The sequence below is a fragment of the Haliotis rubra genome, unplaced genomic scaffold, assembly GCF_003918875.1.
Source record: "Haliotis rubra isolate DU_JTF1 unplaced genomic scaffold, ASM391887v1 Scf420, whole genome shotgun sequence".
NCBI classification, from domain to species: Eukaryota; Metazoa; Mollusca; class Gastropoda; order Lepetellida; family Haliotidae; genus Haliotis; species Haliotis rubra.
The window spans coordinates 469,129-493,991 of record NW_025767103.1 but is presented as its reverse complement, the minus strand read 5'-3'; the positions used below and the strand labels follow the sequence as shown (position 1 = coordinate 493,991).

Genomic DNA, 24,863 nt, shown 5'->3' with positions numbered 1-24,863 from the left:
AACCGAATTACAAATATTGATATTCTTGGGATGGAATACGTTTACAATTACTTTATATCTGATGCGTTTAAGACATTCAGCTATATGGTTTTCATTGTAGATGTATATTCATAACTTTATATTCCACCAAACGAAATTGTACAAATTCAATTTCAGTACAAATACAAAGGCAATATAATGTAAAATATGTGATCAGTGCTGGTCTCAAATATTTCATGTGAGAGACAAACATGTATTGTCCAACTTATATGAACTAAATACGTTCTGGTATTTTTTCCCAATGCTTTATTACCATTGCTGTTCTAGAAACTTCCAGACTATTCTTCACTGCAGGTCTAAATATAGTAGGAACGAGCACGCCGTAGCTCTGCACTGAATTCCAAAAGAAACAACGCAACACAGTTTAATCACTTATTTACAATGAATAACACTGTCACATAACAACTTGCTTCCATCAATTATATGAAAACACTCAGATAATGAAGTCACCGTTCATAGGGCATTGGAGGCTTCTCAGGATTGCGGAATCAGCGTGTATGCACCGTTCTCACAGGGGTCCTAAGTTTCGCGCAGCTTTCTAGAAGCTGTCCGAAGTTGTCCGCATTTTTCCTGATGCTTCACACCTTGTTCTGGCAGCTACTGCTACACCTACTGCTGTGAAGACCCTTGCTTCAGATCTGCTGTTCACAGATTTGGTTACCATCAACCCAGATCGACCAAATATATATCCCTTAAGGTTAGCGCTCTTATATACGTATTAGGCAATGAAAGGAAGCGAAGAGGTTAAGCACATATAAATTTGCCAACTTTATTTGTAAATTTGTCGCACTGTTTCTTACTTGACAGCATATGTCAACAAGAATACTTAAGGTCATAGAAGACATAACTTCAGGGTTTGATTGAAGTATTTGAACCTTACACTTGTGCACCAACCTGCCCTACTCTAGAAAATAGGTTGCTTGCTCAATTCCACAAGGATTACACAGCAGCATTGAAAGTTCACTAAGTACAGTGGGTACATCAATTCCAGAAGTTTGTTTTTAAATGATTCATTTTAACATGGAAGAGAATATTTATTCTGTCAAGACAAATTGGTTTACTACGCTTGGAAAGAAGACAGTTTGTGAATCTACATTTTCAGTGGGAAAACTATACCTGTCATAACAATATATAATTAAGTCAATCCGACTCAAGTATTTACACGACTACAAGGTTGACAAAATACTCCTGTCAGAATTCGTAACAGCAACTGTCACAATGTACATGACAAACATCCATGACGTTTCTTCTTAAATGAACTGAATATTCACTTGGAAAATATCAAAAATACTGCAATAAGTTTGCACATGGTAATTGCATAACAATGCTGAAACTGGATTATATGCACAATCCAAGCCATTCTTAGGTTACCAAATTTCCACCTTTATCAATGTTAATTATCTAATTTAGGGAGCATGTTGTTTCCTTCTGAATTACTTTGTGCATTATGTTTGCACCCAAGTCTTTAAAACGAAAACCCGGCTTTCCTTTTGCATGTTCGATGCTTTGTTGTTCCCTTTCCTGCCAGTTCGATTTACGAAAGAGGCAGCCCTGACTTTCAGAGACTTGCGTGCAGTCATCATGGCTTCTGTTTTCAATATGAAGTCCGGACACACAGTCATATATTTGGATAGGCATGAGTGTGAATGAAACAGTGGTGTCATGGACTTCAACACGATGTTGCACAGGTCGAGATTTCCTTCCATTATAGCATCTTGCCTGTCAAGAAGGACGAAGTATCAATTCAGGAAATTTACATCATAATTGTGGATATCATCATTCATTTGCTGCATCTTCTGTATGGTCATTGGAGTGGAGATACCGGGAATTGTAACAGACAGCCCATTCCTCACCTGTCCTATGGGTACACTAATGTACCTGTTGCCTGACGGGTGTACTGCCGCCACACCATCTTCTACTGGTAGTGTGGGCTTTCTGGTGTTATTTCCAATGACTACATCTTGGAACTTGATGTCTAAAAAGTTTCAAGCATAAAACCTGAGTACAACCTTCTTATTAAATGGCATATATATATGCAATATCCTCCCAAAAAGTCCAAGTGGAACTATAAAGAAGTCTTGACACGGTTGTGTAACTACTTCTAAAGTTCATATCAGACTTGTGTTAAACACTACACAGGAAATGGACACAAAACAAGTGAAATTATGGACCGGATCTAAAGAAATGCTTTTCTCCAACTTACACCGGATTCTTACTTTCAGTCGTCAGTAGTTTACTGCTCCATGTAGATGACATTAATTTAGTTATATAGTTATATAGAGGGATGGCAGAACTTGAACTTAACTGTGTTTCACAGGAGATATTGCTAGTGTGAGATCAAACGATATCTCCTAGGAGATATCGATTTGACAGTAGATTTTGTAGAATGAGCTGACAATGCTATGATGTCATGAACTTGATGACGTCACAATGGTATGGCATCGCTGCACTGCAAGTCTAATGACAGAACAATGTTCAGAGATGTACAATTTTCATTCAAAACTAATGAAGAGTGATTTTTGATGATATATAGAATCTCACCCTCGTGTCTTCTGATATCAAATATACTGAACAACATTGAAAACGCACCACTTATAAAAGTTCAGATTATTAAAAGCACGTGTAAGGAATTGATATTTTTTGAGTGGATAATAACAGATGGACGACTGACAAGAACGACAACACAGAAAAGCCGCTTATTCATTTAATTGTTCCACAGTCAGAAAGGATCAAACACACGTGGGGTCAAATCGAAAAGTCAATATCGCGTGTGACCGCCATTTGCATTGACACATGCAGTTCAATGTCTCCTCATTGAGTCAATAAGCGTCAGAATAGAGTTCTTCAGGATGGCATTCCACTTCTGCAGTAGTGCAGCCTCAAGTTCCCAGATGTTTCGTATCTGTTGTCGCCGTCGATAGACTTTGACCAATTTCTTCCCACAAGTGCTCCATTGGGGATAAATCGGGCGACTGTGCTGGCCAATGAATAACCTGGATGTGTTGCTGGGCCAGATACTGCATGAAAAGAATTGTGTGTGCGCGTGCGTTGTCCTGTTGAAAAGTATGGACATCTTGGTGATTGAAGACAGATACGATGTGATTCTGAAGAATCTGCTCACGATAATAAAGGGCATTAACTCTCCCTTGACAGACATGAAGGCAGTCCTGTGATTGTAATTTATTTCACCCCAGACCATGACACTCCCACCACCCAAAGATCTGTCTGAACCCACACACTCATCAGCATAACGTTCACCACGTCTACGCCAAACACGTAATCGGCCGTCAGCATTACGTAGATGAAGACGTGACTTGTCAGTGACTACCACACCATGCCATTATTGTAACCTTGCCACACTGTTTTGCTTTGTTGCTACACTTTACTAACAGATTCAGCTTTAACCTCAGCTAGCTACTGTCTTTCGCCTTGGTTCAGTTTGAAGCAACTTAAACCTCGTGTTTCGTTACTTACTTCTCATCTCTGATGTCCTCAACAAAGTGGTACATTTTCCTGGAAGCACCAGCTGGCGCTCGGGCTTGTCTTTTCACTCTGTGGAGCAGCAAGTCTAAATTCCTAAATATAGTTGATCTTTGTGAAACAAGTTATACATAAATGCTACTTTCGCCCTGTCAGTTGCAAAAGCCTGTAAGATCTATTACGCCCCGCCAAACACATTTTTCCTTGCATTTTGAGTTACATCAGCAGCCATTTTGGAAGAAGACCCACGAATTGACAATCCTTTCAGCTGTGCCCATTACGCTTAGTCGGAACCTAGTCGCAAAGTTGAACACGACACGGGCTCGAGCCGGCTTGTCCCGGAATAACGAGAGTGGGTCACGAATGATTCTGTAGAACCTAAGGCACAAATTGGAAATCGCAGAATTTCTGCAAGTGCGTGTTCCCCTTCATGACTCTCTTTCACGTGTCCTGTTGTCTACTTCCAGTGATTTGATGACAATGTGAGACCTGCTTTACGACAGCCAGTAGATTCGTTGTTGTAATATAAATTGTGAACAAGGGCAGTCATGGCGTGATAACCGATGACGTCACATTATTGCCCTTACACGACACCGACCCATTTAGTTGGGTACATGTTTTCATACCACAATTCGAATTAGAGAACCATGGTGTTTACTCACCGACTTGTACTGTATGTTAACAAAGGAGACCGGACAATCAGTCGGCAGGATATATTTCTAGTAGTGGTAATGTTCTTCATGAAATATGTTAGGATCAATGGAGCCTCAGTTGAAACAGATGCACTGGAAACTCCCAAAGAATTGTTTTCTCTACACACCATAACGGACATTTTGGAAAGCTTCTAGAAAATTTCTGTGCACATTCATACGAAGACAGAAGCGAGGAAAACAATTTAAACTGTTATCTGGCGCTAATGACTGCTGCCAGATGATGAGATGGACACGTGCACGAAAACTAGTTGCAATATGGAATCCTGTCAGTGCTCGCTGATTTCGAACTGGATTACGAGTCGGGGCGAACCCAAGCGAACTTCAGCAACTATGTGTGCAAATCTAGTTATATACCCTCAGGTATCTTTGTACACAACCATTTCTTATCCACACATGAAAAACTCCATTTGTAGCGAATGGACGGGTAGTAATTCAAGGGAGACAACTCTAACATAACAATTACCAACGACTTGGCCCAGTTGAGTATATTTTATGACACTTCGATACCTATCGCCCACGGCATCAAAGCGAGAGGTGTTGGCGACCAAAGGCCCAGGGTTGCTCATATATTATTTAACATCTGGGGTCAGAGGGCAATATGTAACGATTTATAAGATTTCAAAAACTGTTTAGTCGGTTAAAACGTTTCTATTGACATTTTTATCGACAACCAATCGACATAATCACGGAGAAATACTCTCCCTTCCAGATGGACTGTGTCTCCTTCCTGTGAGGTCATACCAGACATTTATCTATAGAGGCGACAACACAGGATACTGTCAATGACTGGAAGTGTTCACAATGCCTGAAAAATATGACACCGGTTCCTCTCAAGAATATTCCTACCTGCATCGTTTTTCAGTAAGTTAAACAATCAGTAAAATGAAACATAAAAATAAACTTTCTATGAAGTGTAACTGTTGTTGATTTCAGTACTAACTTCACGTTAATTGTTTTCATAGCTTGGAAGCATAAACATTTTCTGAAATTTGTAAATAAATTCATCTGTGATAATTTCAGTCGGTGGATGCGTTGACGACGGTGGATGACTATCTGGGATTGCTGCTGCTTGACAACGTAACCTCGAATTGTAGCTAGATTCGTGCTCACGCTTTCATCCACTGGTTCAGACCTCCTACTAACTATGGAGGGCGCCTGACCATCAAGCATACTAAATGCTAGCTGTGGCAAGACAATGCACCCTTCCCACTACCGATGTGCAGATATATGGTCATACTGTCAACCATCGGTTTGTTGCGTCCAGACCTTACCACCTATACAGCACAGACAGTGCGTGACCTCCTAGACGACCAAATGCCGAATGCTGGAATATAAGGTACCAATGAAGTGCAGACCAATGCTCATACTATCAACCACTGGTTTGCTTGATCCAGACTTAACCATATATACAGCACATATGACCAAATGCCGGCTGTGGCTGAGATAACGTACATATGAAGTGTAGATCTATGCTCATACTATCAACCACTGGTTTGCTGGATCCAGACTTTAACACGTACATCTCATCGTTACATAGGCATGGCATTAATCACAGACGTAAGCATATTTTTATTCAATCACTCAAAAAAGCGAAAGAAGTTGCTGAAAGGAGTATCAATCAAAAAACGTGTTTCACTTGAGTTAATGGTTACACAGGGAAGAAGTGCATGTTAATAAGAGGGGAGTGCTTCAGCATGATGGATAGAAGTGATGGTGCGTCCATCTCTGTAAAACATACAACTTTCCGTGAAGAAATGCAGACAGGTTCTAACTGATTAGGTGTTGTAAAATCTCGCGCGAAGGACGCCCCATCACTATAACGAGATATATTTGCCTGTCATTGTGCCACTCACAGCCGATGGTAGGCAGGCGTGTAATTTAATCTGTTCACGTCGATTGACGAGAAGAGGACGTATCTTTGACACGTGCTTATTCAGAAAGGAATAAAAACGGCCAGATTTCTGTAATATGGTATTTTTTGGCGTGAAGATATTCATGACTGTGACGCCGGTTATTTCTGGCGCCTGCGATGACAGTGTGTGCAGTCTGAATCCAACATACATCTCTGAGAAATGGTGATATGATCCTGTCTCCAGGCCTCTGCGTCCGCTGCAATCTTCTCCTGTCAGGGGGAATGGTGACAAATAGTAATATCTCACATCACTCGCCGCCATGTCTCCCTTGCACGGTTAGATATCGCGTCTGTCCATACTCACGACGACAGCAGGGAATAATACACGAGGTATCAGATAATCCTATAAAAGAAAATATTTTTCTACATTCTCAAAAAAAGAAATACTCCTATGAGCTTAGCTGCTGCATGCTCATAGCATTTCTTGATAAAATGTCACATTGGCCCTTGTAAAATGTCACACTATTCTGAGACTAATATCACACTATTCAGAAACTAAATGTCACACTCTTCTGAGACTAAATGTCACACTATTCCAAGACTACATGTGGCACTATTCTGAGACTATATGTCACACTACTCCGAGACTAAATGTTGCACTATTCTGAGACTTAATATCACACTATTCCGAGACTAAATGTCACATTCTCTGAGACCAAATGTCACATCTTTCTGAGACTAAATGCCACACTATTCTGAGACTAAATGTCACACTATTCCGAGACTAAATGTCACACAGTTCTGAGACTACATGTCACATTATTCTGAGACTAAATGTCACACTGTTACATAACCAAATGTCAAGAACTTCTGTGAATATTTGTCACAATATCCCTTGAGTATTTGTCACACAGTCGAGTGATCAAAAGCATGAGCATCAATTGGGATACGATGACATTGATAAACTATGTCAGCGACCCTGACCACCCGATCCCGATAGTCGCCTCTTACGACAAGCATGGGTTACTAACACGGATCTTCGTAGGTGTTGGAGGGCAAATACACGATCCGCAGACTAAGGGAATGTTGAGGGTCACTATTGTCCCAAAATGTGAAGCACATTAATTGAGCCGTGGCAGCAGCAATGCTTCTTCATTTGAGCCTCTGCTTCCCGTGAACCAATGAGTAACCAAGCCTCCCAAGTTGTTCTCGGTATCGCTGTCTAGCCATGTGTCTATTAGTTTCATTATTTGCAGCAGAAATAGTTAATTCTGAGATTCACCCCTGTCTTATTGACAGAGCGGAGAGATATACCAGCAAGGTAGGCGTCCTTTAACAACCCTAGTTATAATACTACTCGAGAGTCGCCGAAAGAACTCGAGAGTCGCCGAAAGAACTTATCTTGGTTTTTCTGTGAGACAGGGCAGCTTGGTCGGCGTCCTTTTCAAACCTATTTATAGTACTATGCGAGAGACACCGGAAGTACTTGGTTTCCCTTGGAGATGGGAAGCTTAGTGGCGTCCTCTTTAAATCTATATTTAGAGTACTACCAGCGAGACACCGGAAGCACTTGTCTTGGTTTCCTTGCTTGATAGGGCAGCTTGGTCGGCGTCCTTTACAATCCCATTTCTAGTACTACCCGCGAGACACCGGAAGTACTTGTCGAGGTTTCCCTGGGAACTAGTACGGCCAACGAAAAGCTGCTATCTACATTGTCATAACAATAATTCAATCAATAAAACCACTTTCAATGAACCGGCGTTTGGGAAGAATAACTATCGTGCATTCGTTGAACCCCTCTGGTAGAGCGAACGTATAACATTGTACAAAAAAAAATGCGAGCTGACAGCCCCTGGGGACTCCTCGTCTCTCGGTTCCAGATGATGAAGCTGACAGTGCACGGTTAAATGAGGCCATCCTCCATGCCTTCCTTTCCTTCTGTAGTTTCAGAACAGAACAGAACATGTATTACTTTCAGGCCACCATCCGTGGCATATGTGGCAAGACAACATATCCTTCCTCTTCTCGATGTGCAGATCTAAGCTCATACTGTCGACCACTGGTTTCTTGGGTCCAGACCTAACCACCTATACAGCGCACACAGTGCGTGACCTCCTAGACGACCAAATGAAGGATGCTGGGAGATAACGTACCTATGAAGTGCAGAACAATGCTCGTACTATCAACCACTAGCTGTCTGGGTCCCGACTTAACCACCTATGCAGCACATACGACCAAGTGCCAGATACTACAAGATAACGTGTCTACGAAGTATAGACCTATGCTCATACTATCAACTAATGGTTTGCTGGCTCCAGACTTTAACACCAACATCTCATCGTTACATGACATTAGTCTCAGACGTAAGCACATTTTTTATTTAATCACACAATATTATTCAAAATACTTACATGGTGGTAGGACAATTTGCTATATTTATGTACATACTAACTCAACAATATTGTGCAAAGGGTAGATATTAAGACTTTTTTGCATATCTAGAGGACTTGTAGCTTAGCGTAATTAGGACAGAGTTTACTTTACTTTCTAGGTATTTGTTCTTAATTTTAGATAGAGTACCAAGTTTTGATACGTTTCGATGAACATAAAAGTATGGTGACAACAGTTTGTTTTATATTCATAAAAGTAATCTTAACACAAAAGTGCATGGTATTCATCACTTACACAGTTATCCTGACATAGAATACAGGTTCAATCTGTTCTAGGTATATTATTCCATCTGCCTAGTTCAATCTGTGACGTGATGTCCGAAACTGAATAAGTGGATCGTATATTTCCATGGTTTAAGATGTAATCCGATATCGGATCTCACAGAATAGGTTGCATGAGTTAATGTGACTTAAGCAAGCTGCCTCGTACCTTTGATGTGTAAGTTCAAAGACTAAAACCACGGCGCAACTGCCAAAGGAATGTAGCTACCGTGAATGACCGCTGTATATCAAATGCCTTGACATAATGGTTCCGTCCAGTGCCAGACATCTACATCAACATACATAATTATATGGCTCCCCATCATTGTACTGTGCATGGAACTACACGCTGTACGTTAGGTATCACAACAGTTTATTCATCAGATAATAGGTTTTCTCTGCTGAAATCTCATACATATCTAGTATATCCTGTTTAGTTTTGAACTGAAATCAATGCATGCTTAAAGAACTATGTAAAGTATAGAAACAGGTGTCCTCGATGTCACACATGGAGTTGCCAACAATAAGCTTCTGTCGGAATGCGTAGGTCTAACAGTTTAAGAACAGGGCGTGAAAGGTGAATGTGGCGAAACAAAATATACAAAATATGGGCCTAAAAGCAACCATTACATGAGTCCATACACGTCCAATACATGACAAGCAGCACCCAATGTGGGTATAAAATAATTAATTCCAGTTGTAACTGAGCTGCAATCTTTGACCTATTCTCTCGTATTATCTGCGGCTCCACGACAGTGACGCCGAGTGTACATGTTTAACGACACGACTGACTGACTGAGTTTAGTTTTACTCCGCTTTTAGCAATATTCCAGCAATATCACGGCAGGGGGCACCAGAAATGGGCTTCACACATTGTGCCCATGTGGGGAATCGAACCCGGGTCTTCGGCGTGACGAGCCAACGCTTTAACCACTAGGCTACCCCACCGCCCTTAACGACACGAGCCTTTACAGGATTGACATTGTAAAGACAGAGTGATCATTCTAGCAACCATTGGTTTGTCCGGTCCAGGTACGATTATTAACTATGTTCAAAAGAAGGGGTAATAATAAAATTGTAATAAGCTTAATAATTATCGCAAATGTCCGTGAAGAGTCCTACACAAACCCCAAGACGTCGATGTTACGCACGTTGACTATACATGTTTGGACGTATGCCTTCACGTGAAGGGGAAGAAACGATGGTCAGGTGACTCAGTGAGACAGCTACTGACGCATTCTGACTGTGTCAATCATAGAGTCATGCACATCTATCTAGTCATTGACTGTAACAATCATGGGTTATTTCTATCTGTCAAATCAGTACTGATGACTGCATGCAGAAAAGAACAATTATTATTAGAATCACACAAAGAGGTCTAAATATGCATATATATTTTGAATATGTGAAGAAAACAATGGGACTATTTTGTAAATAAGTAATCAACAGGGCCGTACTTAACTTTATTACTCACCCGTTGAAGATATCACTGTTTAATAGGGGGCAGCGGGGTAGCTTGATTCACATGGGTACAATGTGTGAAGCCCATTTCTGGTGTCCCCATGCTTGATATTGCTGGAATATACAAGCGGATTAAAGCTAAACTAAACTCACTCACTCACTTAATATATACGACCCAATTACTCATTCAGATTTGGTCTGATCATGCGCCAAATGCCTCTAAAACAACTGATCCAGATATTTAATTTAGCCTAACCGTATTACATGCTAGTAATGAAGAGGTAAAATCTAAAATAATCGCGTTTCAACGTAAACTTGTTCGTCATAGTTGAAAATAGCTCCTTCTATACAAACTCCGTAGTACTGAGAAGGAATGCAAATGTTGAAACAACCTCCTTCCGACATGAATCAACCTTCACATCCTAGCAATTCTTCTGGGAGCAATTCAACTTAAAGAAGATCTTGTATTCCGAAGTATTTCGGTTAAAGCAATAAAACTTCTTATAAAAAATTCAGCATGGTCTTTATCAAATTTCCTGATTCAAACCCGAAATCATTTTGGTGGAATGAACCTCAGCCTGATTCAATTCAGCCTTAATTGTGTTTGTTTAGGGCTGGCAAACATATTGTCATCCACGCGACCCATCCCGTCGTTCCATCTTTCCATAATGGATTGTGAGATTCTGTTGTATTTTCCAAGTGGAAATGCCTAATTTTCTGTCGGCATTATAGTTCATTCGTCTTTTAGATCAATACTCTGAACCAGAGCCACACCGTTGTTTCGTCTCCCCATCACATAGAGCAATCTTTAAATATTTACAACGTTCATTGTACCTATTATCAGCATATATCTGTTCAACCGTTTACTCCACTACATAGAACCATAGTTTGTAGAATTGCTAGTCACGTGACAAGCGGTTTCAGCGTAATAATTTATGATCAAGTCTCTCTCAGTCTATCGACCAGCTCCATACGTAACACGCGCGGGCTGAGATGTCGTCTGCTTTGTGACAACGCGTGGTCTGCAGACGACACTCCGCGTGTAAGGATGGATGCCTGTTCGCAGTGTCTTGCGCGTGAATTTCGATCGGAAAATGCTGGACTAGGATACGAAAATCCCCCAGCATTCGTCACATCCCAGGTAAGGCACTACTTTCCTGATCAAGATTCGCTTATTTCTAGATTTGAACCAAATAGTTAGCCTGCATATAATGCTGTGGTGTAAGTGAACGCGACAAGTGTATATCGATAGTCTTTACACACTTGTGAAGCACCGTGCATGCGGTTAATATTGACAGGTGGTGATGCAAACACTAGTTGTCGGAGCCTGTCCGTTCGCTTGCATCATTTACCACGTTTGGATGAAATTAAATATCTACAAGTTACATGGCGACTTGTTTGCATGTATTCTTAGGGAGCAGTTGCAGACGCTCCGTAACACGTTAAATCAAATGTAATGTTTGCGAATCTCCATTGACGTATGGTATCAGTCAAATTTGATATTAGGCAACTTAATTTTGTAGCAGAGATTTGTATTCTCTGAAATGTTACAGCTGAAATAACTCACAATACCAGAACCTTTTAAATATCAAGGGTCATGAAAACCGTTCTTACTCTTGCAACACGCTATCACATATTAACACTATAACAATAATGTCAAGGCAGATGTATTGTCAAATATTGTGAACTGTTTGATGAAATACAGGACTTAAATGGTTCTTTTGAAGTTTACCAAATTCCATCTGGTGTATAAATACCTTCAACAAAAGCCATTGTTTATGTAGGTCACACTGCAAGATAATTGCAGCAAATTGTAGCTGTAGCAATAGCATAATCATTGTGCTCAGTGTTCAGTGAACAATACACACTCCCTGTGGAACTATCAAACCTTGTTAGCATTCCCAAAACGCTTTAAGTTAGCTTGACGTTCTATTTACGCGGACTCCCTCACACATAAACGTACACCTTTGATGTACAAAAAGCCTGTCTTCATGTTCAAAAACGCTATTTGTTCTATAATATATTTATGTAGATGCATAAAGTAAAAGTTCCACATTATATATATGATCAATCTCTTTGAAAAGCAAAATGAATATATTTGAGATACCCAAAGAAAATATATATTAGATGAAAATCTAACTTCTGTAACAGTTTAACATACATTCTAAAGATAATACTCGAACAATTATACTGCAAAACATGTCAGTTACATCAAAATTGTTTGTAAATGTGCTCAGATTGTTACGTATATTATATATTTCATAAACTACCGCCTATCATATCACGAATGAAATTGCATTTGTATTCCCGTTCCTACCAGCCCCCGATTCCCTACCCCTATGGGGAGATATCCCACCCACAGAAAGAAGGACGTCGATGCCCCAAGTTTGTCATGCATGGTGGAAATGTACCACGCTCATATCAGTATCTTTCCAGAGAGTTTATCTGTAAGACTAAGCCCACGGTGGGTATATAGTTGCTTTTTAAGTCTCCATACTCCACATGAATGATTAATGCACATCCTTTGATATATTATTCCCTAATCAGTAACTAATCTTCCAGTGTATCCGTGAGCTACTTATATTACTTCCAAGGTTCCCCTGCATGTACACTTTACACCGGGCACACCAAACAACTACCTCCCCCCCTCTCCCCTCCCACACATATACTGAGTGCCACTAGGGATCCCCTCTTCAATCACGCTACCCACACACACCAAACCTCCTACATACACACTTGGCGTAACTAGAGGTCCCCTCCACAACAACCCCTCCCCTACCACCCCTTCCCACCATCACCACCACCACCACCACCAAACCTCTCACATACACACTTGGTGTAACTGGGGTCCCCTCTACAACCACGTCAATCCCGCACACCAAACCTCCCACATACACACTTGACGTAGCTATAGACCCTCTCCACAACCACACCACACCCGGAAGAGCAGCACAACGGTCCACGACCGACAGCCCCGTGGTACTCCAGTACTCCACACGAGGGTCCCAAACCACATCCCTCGGACACAGCGCCATGTAGACACGACCCTTTATACCAACCACGTCTCTGCAATACCAAGAGGGGGTGTGAGCTCCCCTGCCCTTGCTCCGATGCAGCCATCTGCAGCCAGGCTCAGCACGCTATGAATACCGTGACATTTGTTTTTCACAGAGGAACCACAAGCTTTGCATTAGGACCGGAGACAAACTACATTTAATACATTGTGAAACCCAACGAATCCCTTGAATGAAACTGGTTCACGTATTCTATATAAATATGTGTTAAACACTATTGCAGTGTACACAGACGAGAGTGCCCGAGTCAAAAAAGATTGATTTCATGCAAATGCCAGTAACTGGTGTGTTTGATGTAACAACATGACATAGCTGTTGATGTTGTTGCAGTTCTCCATTGCAAAACGTGCGCATCGCCGCATGTTGTCCTCGTCGTTGCAAGCCGTCGCCATCCGGACCGGCAAAAATCTAACTAGCATATCCATTTGGATGAAATATCGACATGTTTTGCAGTTGGAATTTTCATTTCGTTTGCAAATGAATTATTTATGTTATGTCACTATACATATTTTAAGAGAAATTATCATATTTTATTGATTGAATATCTGTTAAACGATTCTCTAAAATAATGCCGAATAAAGGTCAAACTTGTCATTCCTACTGTTTATCAAAAACGACACGACATTTCAAAATGATGTTTACAGACTTGCATACCTATACACAGCTAGGTATGATCTCATTGGACGGGTGACAAACTCAAAGTCAAGCCAGATCCAACTTGTCGGGTCTGTCTTGAAGCAGACTCTATATGGCAACAGGTTGTATCGTCACAACATTTCAGGGTTGTATCGAATGCAAAGTCCTTATAAACCGGCGTGACCGGGGGATGTCAGTACAATATTGACCGCCAGGGAATCCACACACTCATCTTTAGTCACTTCAGTGACTCCTCCACGGTGCTCTGGATGCATGCCCCTCGACAGACGCTCCCTCAACGATCCTCCGTTAGTCACACTGTACCCCCCACCAACCCCCTGTCTCCCACTACTCCATCTGCCTGGCAGGCACCAGACGGACCAATCAGTACTGTCAATTAACACGGACCTGTTGGTATCGGTGGTCTTGTTAACCGTGACATTGTCGAGACGGTACCTGACATTGGGTTAAGGCGGCCGCAGAAGAAGAGACTCACCCGCCATACTATACGTAGAGCATCTAGGATAAAGTCGATTTTGCTCTACAGTATGTTTCATCATGGCGATTCAATTGTCGAACTTAGAGACTAGCAAGGTTTCGTGTGTCTCTGTGGCTCGCAGACTAAACATACATTGCGTTTCAAAAGAAATGATTACACAGATACCTAGGGAGTGTTTGTTTGTGCAAGGGCGAGACCTATGATTGTAGATGTTAAGGGGTGAGAAAGGGTGTTGGTGGCGATGGACTGGGTGTTGGTGGGTATGTTATGTGTTGGATGCATGTTGTATGGGGTGACAGCTGAAGGTGGGGTTCCGGTGTGGTGTGGTGTGGTGTGGTGTGGTGTGGTGTGGTGTAGAGTGGTGTGGTGTGGGTGTGTGTGAGTGGTGGTGGTAGTGGTGGTGTGGTGTGTGATGTGTGGGTGATGTGTGTGTGTAGGTGTGTGGTGGTGTGGTGTGAACGTGTGTGTGTGTGTGTGTGTGTGAGAGAGAACAGGTGTTGGGTAGGTCTGTGGTTTGCTCAGAGAGAGAGAGAGAGAGAGAGAGAGAGAGAGAGAGAGAGAGAGAGAGAGAGAGAGAGAGAGAGAGAGAGAGAGGTGAATTGGTATTGTGTAAGTCTGTGGTTTGCTCCGTGGTCTTGGGGTGTTTATCGAGTTGATATTTGACGTGTGAGATGTATGAAGTGAGATGAATGAAGTTGTGGGACAGAAGAAATGTACGCAGTGACTGTTAGGTTGCTTCTTGGGTAGATTCCACCCATTGATGATGTTACAGGTAGGGTTTCTCTGTAATGGACCCGTCAAGGGAAGCCGTAAGGATGAGGCAATAACAGTAAATACCAGTATGGTTTATGATTACACTTAACGGTAATGCGTCTCCCGTCGCCTGAGGGGAAGGATATAGTCATCATACTTCTCAAGATAACATTAGGTTAAATAAAGATTTATCTACTGTCTTTTATTGCTGAATCTGCAAAACTTTCCGAGTTTGATGTAAAGGAATTGTACAACCGATATATTATCAAAATATTCCCGTTCTGAGAATTGCTGGTGTTGGACATTATGGCCACACTGGTCCGGCTGGATCCAGATAGTAATGATAACGCACTTGTGTTGGTGGCAATGGTCGAATTAACTGCTCCCTAAACATAAATTCCTACTTAATCATCAAGTACGGAGCTACAGTTGATAGCACCACGTGGCTGAATACCACACTATCACATCTTGTCGATAAATACCTATAACAAATACCATATGAGGACTGTATAGTAGAATTGATACATAACATTTTCGATAGTGTTTCATCGAACTATAATGTGATAACCACATAACCCAATTCTAGGTGTATCACTTACTATTCAATCATTGTGAAAAGGCCGAATGTAACACCTGTTTGTTAATTGAAAGAATTTATGAAGGCCCAGACGAGGGCGAAGGTGGAATTACAAGGTGGGAGTCCAATGGAGGTCAATAGATGTGACCGATTAACCCTCACAATGTCTCAGTTGGTCGTGGCTTGAGTCACTAGTTTACAGGGACCAAATTCGATGATTTATAGATGGAGCATTATTTGTTTGCGGTGTAAAACAGCATTCACACATTAAATACATTATACTTGTTTTTCTGCGGTGAGTTTGTGTGTAGAGAGGCCTCTGTTGAGATTCCCATTCCTTACTCTGCTGCAAGCTGTGAGGTGAGGTGAGGTGAAAATGGGTTTAACGTCGTGCTTGAGAATATTTCGCTTATATGACGACGTGCATGCGTGTGTATGTCTATGTGCGGCTGCTTGTACTAGCCCAGACTGAAGTTGGTTTTGTAGTGCTAGCCCACTGCGATACCATGCCGCAGTGAAGCATGAATACCCCATAATAATAATCTCCTTATTTGCACGCCAGGCAGGGACCAACAAGTACCATATTTTAACGTCTATTGGTATGACGCGGTCGGGGATCGAACCCGCGACCTTCCGCCTATCATGGCTACCTTCCCGTCATAAACACACTATTTTGATAATAATAATTAATCTTTATTTGAGAGAGACAGGCCTATTAGATCATTTGAGAGGAATTTAATCGGGTAATCATAGCATAGTAAATGAACATTGAAATATTTTGTAGAAGAACTGGATTTTTACTACTTAACAGTGAGGAGAATTTTATCACATTTGGATGGACATAGTAATATCTTTTAATATATTTTGTTCGCAACCGGTCCTGAAATGGACATATTAGGAGAAAATGTAATTCATCTTCTATTTCGTTAAAATTACAAAGTGTACATATTCTATTTTCTCTTTTTACATTCATATATCTGCCTCTTTCAATCAACAAATCATGAGAAGAGCATCTGAATCGTGCCAGTGCTATTCTAAACTTTTTAACATTAACACAGGATAGATATGACTCAAGAACTATTATAATGGCATTTTTAAACAATGAATAATACATGCATTTATTTGATAAGGATATCCTTTGACACCATGTTTGAATATACATATCTTTTAGTCTTGTCGTTAAGGATTGTATGAATAACGTAAGTGATTCGACATATTGTGTATTCCATGTAATTCCAAAACCAATAGAATATAAAAGGTTTTTTACATTGGTTGCCCAGTTTTTTTGTCCACCTTTATCATATAACAACATCATATTATAACACTTCTTGGGTAAACGATTTGAAGGCATAATCAACAGTTTTAGCCAGTACTTAATAACTTCAATGCTTGTAAGAATGTGCATTGGGTACCTACCGCATTCACCATAAATCACTGCGCTAATAGTGTTAATTTTAACTCCGAGGAAATTTTTGCAAGCGTATAAATGGATTTTGTCAATTTCGTCAAATTTTGTTATTCCCCAAATTTCGGCCCCATATGATAAAATTGGACTGACTTTGGCATCAAATATTTTAAAGAATGAAGAGTAGTTAATATTACCAAGTACATTCAACTGTTTCAATTTGATTCTGTAAGCCATTAATCGTGCTTGAGAACAAAAGAATGTCATCTGCAAATAGCAATAGGAAAATATGAACTATATCAGGGTGGAGTTGAATCCCGTGTACACAATTAGTTTCGATTTGTCGTGCTAACTCATTTATAAAAAAGGAAAATAGAAATGGGCTTAGTATACAGCCTTGTCTCACACCAAGTTGCAAGTCGAATGTTTCTGAATAATTATGATTACTTTTAATACAAACCTTAACATTTTCATACATATTGCATAAAAGTTTACTCATTTTACCACTGAGACCGTAGGTATTAAATAGAAGCCAAAGTTTTTTGGTTGGATAGAATCGAAAGCTTTTGAAAAATCTACAAATAATGCGTAGATCATATTTTGATGATAGAGAATGGTATGTACATTTTAAGAAAAGATGCTTTGGAAAAGAAGCTGCTTTGAGTAGAATTAACCACAATGGTGACAATAATGGTTAAAATATCACACTACGGGGCTAAAGAAAGTGCACACTTGAAATGCTCTTATCACACCATCACCATCACCATCACCATCAAATGACAATTTCTTTTTTGTTTTGGTTTACCCATCATCAAACATGAGTGTCTTCCTGTCGGCAGTTTACTCTTGGGTCTCTAATGTTCTTTGTGTTAAAGGCAGAGCCATGCATCACAAGCCTAACAGTAGGAGTGGGTGGGTATGGTTTTACGCCGCTTTTAGCAATATTCCAGCAATATCACGGCGGGGAACACCAGAAATGGGCTTCACATTTTGTACCCATGTGGGGAATCAAACCCGGGTCTTCGGTATGACGAGCCAACGCTTTAACCATTAGGCTACCCCGCCGCCCCCTAACAGAAGGAAGTCACATTCAACAACACAGACTGACATTATGACTAAAACAAATTATAACGCTTAGAAGGTAAGTGAATCATTATAAATACATTTGGGACATATACTCATGGAAACGAATAAGGGAACACATGGAAGTACAGTTGTTCCTTTATTCTTTTCCAAGTTTCTTCACAAGGTATGTATTGCACTGTGGGTGAAATTCTGGAAATAAATAAAGGAACAGTTGTACTTTCACGTGTTCCCTTATTCGTTTCCATGAGTATATTACAGAACAGAACAGAAGTATATTCAGTATTATTTGGGTCATAAGGCCTATGATACAGTTGACAAATAAAATATAAATTACACGTGGTTATAAACATGCGAGTTTCATATAGATCTTATTATAAATATTTGATTGAGATAGATAGCTGTTAGATGCTGTACATTACTGTTTTGTCACATGAAAATTGCCTGAATGGTTAGTGGGCCTCTGTAGACTGAATGTAGCTTCTTTAGAGATTCGGCTTGCTTATACTTGTCACAAACAAAATATGTGAAACATATTGCCAAATTGGGTATAGTCATATAATGTAAGGACTACATAAGGATATACTGCTCAAAACAACACCTGACCTGCCCTGATGACAACAGTTAATATACCATGGCTGGTTGGTAATTTTAACACTTAACTTAATTCCAAATGTAGGAGTTCTTTAACTTTATTATTTCCGTCAGATCTGTCGTGCGAGCACTTGCCATTCCTTTGATATCCATAACACAAAAGTATTATATAAGGTTTTATGATTTTAGACATTAGCGTCATCGTTCTCATGTCCTGTATTTGACTGTGTGAATCACTGTCACCAGAATAATATATTTCAGTGTTTTATCTCTGTGCAATTTAGCTAAATAGACACATTTGCCATGCATATGGGGACACTAACTAAAACAAAGTATGTCAGACAGTAGATAGCAATTTGTGACATGGATAGATAATTGCATCATGTTCCTGTCAATTAAGAATAAAATTATAAAAGAGTAAATTATTTTTGCAGAACAGTGTTTTTCATATAGAAAGGGTAAATATTTACAATACTAATCCTCCCCCTGTCACACTAGGTGTTCCTGTTGTTTCCGCACTGATCCCTTCACAGTCCGTGAATCAGTGAGACAGATCGTTGATGCGTGGTGTAGAACAAGCATGAGAGTGGTAGCGTATTCAGGACACGATCCTGATACAGATAGGGGCCGTAACCCTACAGAGTGGGTTTTCATTGTTAATCAGTCAGTATGTATCTTGTCTATCAGTGCTTTATACAGACAGTTCTGGCTTTTTCTGTACAATGCTGGTATGAAACCTGGTCCCTTAAAAACAGAAACTGTCTCACCAAAATAGTTTTAATAGCCAGTAAAATTTCAGATGTATCTTTTGCTAACCTAAATGAAATATTTGAGGAAAGAGTTCTCAAGTCAGCCTGTAAGATTATATCTGATCCAGGTCATCCCATCCACTATGAGTATAAATTACTGGGCGCCGTTATAATTTACCCCGTTTATAATCCAATCGTGCCATGAAATCCTTTGTTCCCGCCAGCATTAATCTTTTGAATAATTCCTAGTGTTTGTCTTATCTTGTTAGCGTGTTATATGTGTGTTATTTATTGTATCAATGTCTGAGCTCTGTACTTTACACAAGAATTGCCTAACGGGTAATATAGTATTGTCATTGTCATTCATGGCTGTAGCCGTGTATGATTTCGAAACGTCGTCCCACATGTTTGTCAGCTGAGCGCTGTACCAGTCCCCACACATGTGATACTGTGGACAGATAGGGTACATTCACTGACTGGTCAGCATGTGCTGTAGCCCGTCATTTGTTATGTTGCTCACAGTTTTAAACGGAATGCTAATGTTTTGCATTCTATACATAAGTACCACTTCATTTATGCTTATATATTCTATTTCTTTATTTGAAACCACAGCCTTAATAACGCTCAATGAACTTAATGAGACTATCGGGGCGGTGGGGTAGCCTAGTTGTTAAAGCGTTCGCTCGTCACGCCGAAGGCCTGGGTTCCATTCCCCACATGGGTACAATGTGTGAAGCACATTTTGGTGTCCACCGCCGTGATGTTGCTGTAATATTGATAAAAGCGGCGTAAAACATACTTACTCACTCACTCACTAATGAGAGTATCCAACAACTTGTCAGTAGACGTCTAACGTCAGCACAGTATCTTAATGATGGCGTGTCCGACTCCCAATTGTTCTCGGGCTGCAGTGCTGGGGATTCTTCAGAATCACAGTCTCCGAAAAGTTCTTTGTGGGCTCCTGTTGAGAAGTGTAGGCTGCGTGTAGAGTAGCCCAGGGATCTGAGCTGGTGAAGAGTCTAACCTTCCTGACCGGGATCACCCGAACATGCAATATGATCTGTAAAATCAGTGTTTGAAATAAGCCAAAAACCCAGCCAGACATCTAGGCTGGTAACTTAAAAAACTTACCAGCCCAAAATACATCTAACCAGTTCTTCTTAAATACTAAATAGATAGTGCCAATGGACACGTAATATGCTTTTTTTTCACCCGTCCATCGGGTTGGCTAGCTGTAAAATTAGACCGTCCGGCAGACATCTAGCCCGTCTCGGGCGGGCCTTATTTCATACACTGATAAGATACTAACAATCATAAAAAGTACAAATTTCAGTCCTGGCCTTTAAAGGCAATCAGTGCAGAATACCTAATTATTAACCTTCATCGTTACTCGCCTTCTTTAGTCACTAGATACATGTTGCCGGGTTCACTTCAACGAGTGAAAACAACTGAATGTCCTCAACATGCCTCACGCAGAGTTCGTGCGGTCATTAAGGTCAAGGTCGATAGAGAAACTGCCGGGAACGACATCGGATATCCGGAGCGGCAATTATCTGATTACCCTGACAAGTTGGCATTGCCACCGGGCACTCTGACATTCATGGTACAGAATGGTGTATTGTTATTGCAACATGTAACGCAATGCAGCTTCTCTTTTACGACTTGCCGCATGCCAAGTCCCCAGTCACAGCTAATTGGGTCTTTTGTCTGTGCGAAATTTATGCATGCATCAAACCGTATATTGACATTCTACCAGTAGTGCGTTCTGCTCGTGTTATACTTTTTATGTTATTCAATAGGGTGGTGTAGTAGCTGTAGTGACGTCGTGACGTTATGGCGTTCATGAAACCAGGGCACTGTGGAGGCGTGACGAGATGCTCAGTGTTATCAAGATGTACAAGGGTACAAAGGGATATATAGGAACGGTGGGGTATCCGAGTGGCTAATGCGTTCGCTGTACCTGGGTTTTATTCCCCAATGCATGAAGCCCATTTCTGGTGTTCCCCGCCGTGACATTGCTATAATATTGCTAAAAGCGGCGTAAAACTAAACTCACTCACCAAACTCACTACAAAGGTATATTCCATAGAATACTGACAGACGATCGCACAAAGGCAATCCAAATTCTGAGTCCTCCGGTATAAGGAGGTCCAGTCTGAGATGTCAATATGTTAACAACGCGACTGGAAGTATGCGATACATTATTACAGAACATATGGCATGTTGGAAATATCAACACCTGCCTTGCGTTAACGTTATTGATGACATATTGATTCAGGTATTGATTGTTTGCATTTTTTCAGTAAACAATACCTTCATTTATATATGAAAAAGTATGCATTTTAAAAATGCGTGGTCGTAATATCGAACCACCCACATTTATATTCTTCAGTGCATAAATTAAGTGTTTGTGCTTCCTTCCACGTCAGGAAGTGCCATTATAATGGTTAATGACCGTGCTGGGGGCTGCATCGTGCGCTCTTTGATCAATACTTTCTGAAGGAATACGTCGAAATAACAGCAATATTAACACATGACATTTATTATTTCCCAACAGTTTTAGCAATGTTTACACTTTTCCCCACAATCAATACATCTTCGCTATGACCATATACAAACGGCCCATTGCAAATGTCACATGAACCATGCAAATATCCAAGGTGTACATTTGCCAAAACCCCGTTCACCCGGATGGTAGCGTTCCAGTAAAAGCATTAGAACTATCCACATTATTGATTAACGGGTCTTTAGTATGACGTACATGTTGGAGGCTGGGAAACGGTTGTCCAGATTGAAGAGGTTTCATTGTCGTTCATAAACGATGAACATCAACTTGAAACCTGCTCAGAATCAAATTGACAGACAAGAGAAAGTACTCACTTGAAATGCTATTTGATAAAATATTATTTAACGTTATCAGAAAGTCACTCGGCTGAAAACAGTCACTGAAACAGTAAACCTTAGCGTCCCAAACTATGAAACCGTATCAGATATATCAATTTCAAATTACCATTTCTCGTTTGTTTCTCTTCTAAAGGGAGGTAGGGTAGCCTAGTGGTTAAAACGTTCACTTGCCGCGCCGATGATCCGGGTTCGATTCCCCACATGGGTACAATGTGTGAAGCCCAATTATGGTATCCCACGCTGTGATATAGCTCGAATAGTGCTGAAAGTGGCGTAAAGCTAAACTCAGTCATTCACTTCAAGCTACCATAAGGATTGTGCGTGAACCTTCTTTCGCCGTGCAGTTTAGTACACCGACACAAATATATATTTACGCAGTATAGCAAAGAATCTCAGCCCAGTGTACTAAACCTAAAGGCGTGATGCTTCAATTCCCAATCTCTACATCAGTTCGTGGTTGAAATGAGATCCAATTTATAGCGTGGAGATATTGAGTAGGTTAGCACTAACGCAAGACTCACTAATCAATGGAGACGTCGTAAAGTTTGATTGCTGTGTTTTATGGAGTGCCGCTAACGGCAATGTGTTCGTAGAGAACAGAACACAAATAAGCTTCATGGCCATGTCAATACCATTGACCGGTGTACTTTTTCCCCGAGTCTAACTTGATTAGAGCTGGGCCCTTATCGTGTGAGTTTTCGATGAAGCAGTGTCTGTTTCAGGAATCACCAGCCAAGTGAGAGTGTCATCGCTCCAGGGCGCTGAGAAATCACTTAGATTATGATGAGCTGTGTGTTTGTAGCGCGCCGTAAACTGTCAAGTGCGTTTTGAAATAGCGAAACCGATGTCCCGTGAGATAACTTGGCCTTTGTGGGATACCGCTGTGTTAGAATATGCTTCTATTATATCGCATGCATCGAGTTTAATGTGCGAGTTGCTTCCATTATTGTGTTTCATCTATTGACTCGGTTGTGCGAGTGGTAGAACGCATTACAGAAAGGAGTTTATTATGCGTGAATAACATATAATGTTTTCAATACCAACACTGATTTAACGTTGTTATGTACACGGTAACCGAATAGGCCCAAACAATTCAATGTAGAGGTGTAGAGTTACAAGTAATGTACGAGGTTTCACGAGATCTCGTTTACCCTAATTCCGCAGAAACGGAGGAACTGGATAAATGGTCAATGAAAGAGAAATTTGACGTTTGACATTTCCATGCTCAACAAGTTGACTACACACACATAGGCATATGTTAGACATGGTCGTATTTACAAACTGACCAATAGCAACTCCGGATACACATGTGTCGGATATAACGAATAGTCGTCTCTACCGGAAGTGAAGTACCCTGTAGAGAGTTTGGTTAATGCAAGGTCGAGGCAAGACGGTTTAATGTTTGACCGTGCATTCGTACTGTACTGGAATATCTATGAAATTTCAGAATACATGAATATTTAGTGGAGTAAGAATTCATGATCCTAGATTCTTCTAGAATAAGAACTTGTGTGTGTTAGCACGACACAAGAGTAACACTTAGTCCCTAAAAGTGCATAATTCCGAGAGAAACAAACAACTCCAATTAATTCAAAAGGAGCCCCAGTGAGAAGGGAACCAAACCTGAAGAAAATCTAGACTTACTCCAGTCTGGGAGTTAGCAGGCAGAGAAAATAGAACTGCTCTGTGACACAGACAAGAGCGGCATCAGCAGGTGCAAAATGAAATCAAAACCTGAAAGTACCTGCATACCTAGAGCTCTCATCCAGGCCCCAAGCTGTCAAATGACTGAAATACCGTTCAAGACAGAGTAAGATCAACCTCTCACCCACTTGTATTAAAGTACATAAGAATTATAATCGTCAAAGAAAATAAACAACACAAATATCCATAACTGAGACAAACAACACAAATATATATTTGAGTGTCTTTAATCCAGCGTTGTTACACCTTTATCGATTACACATCTATACTTGCTAAGACTGTATTTTAAATAACTAGCTGCGAGCAGAATTAATAAATAGTACTCTGTCCCGCATCTGTTGCACCATCCCCGTCCACCACCATGTCGTCCATGATACCTAGTGTAACAGGTGCCCTCAAGTGTTAGTCGATAAGTCGCATAAACACAGTGGGAGGAGTTTTGACATGGTGTAAATGATGCCATTGTAAAATATGGTAATAAAATAATGATTCATTATTAAGTTAGTTCGGAAACAATTATTGCCATAATTCCGATTGACTGCGTTATTCCTAACTGTGAGACCCCCTGTCTTACCCAGGCGTGCATGCCCTGGTTTATAGATATCATGTGCACATGATTAACAGATGTC

At 40.6% G+C, this 24,863-nt stretch overlaps 1 protein-coding gene across 1 annotated transcript in view; it reads left to right on the top strand.

Moving 5' to 3' along the window:
• The first annotated feature begins 11,208 nt into the window (after positions 1-11,208).
• The window catches only part of LOC124288598 (protein rolling stone-like), a 51,877-nt gene continuing 38,222 nt past the window's right edge, over positions 11,209-24,863 (top strand). The window contains exon 1 of the mRNA XM_046725149.1: positions 11,209-11,397. Within this exon, the coding sequence (XP_046581105.1) occupies positions 11,305-11,397 (93 nt within the window). The 5' untranslated portion in view covers positions 11,209-11,304. The remainder of the gene's footprint in view (positions 11,398-24,863) is intronic.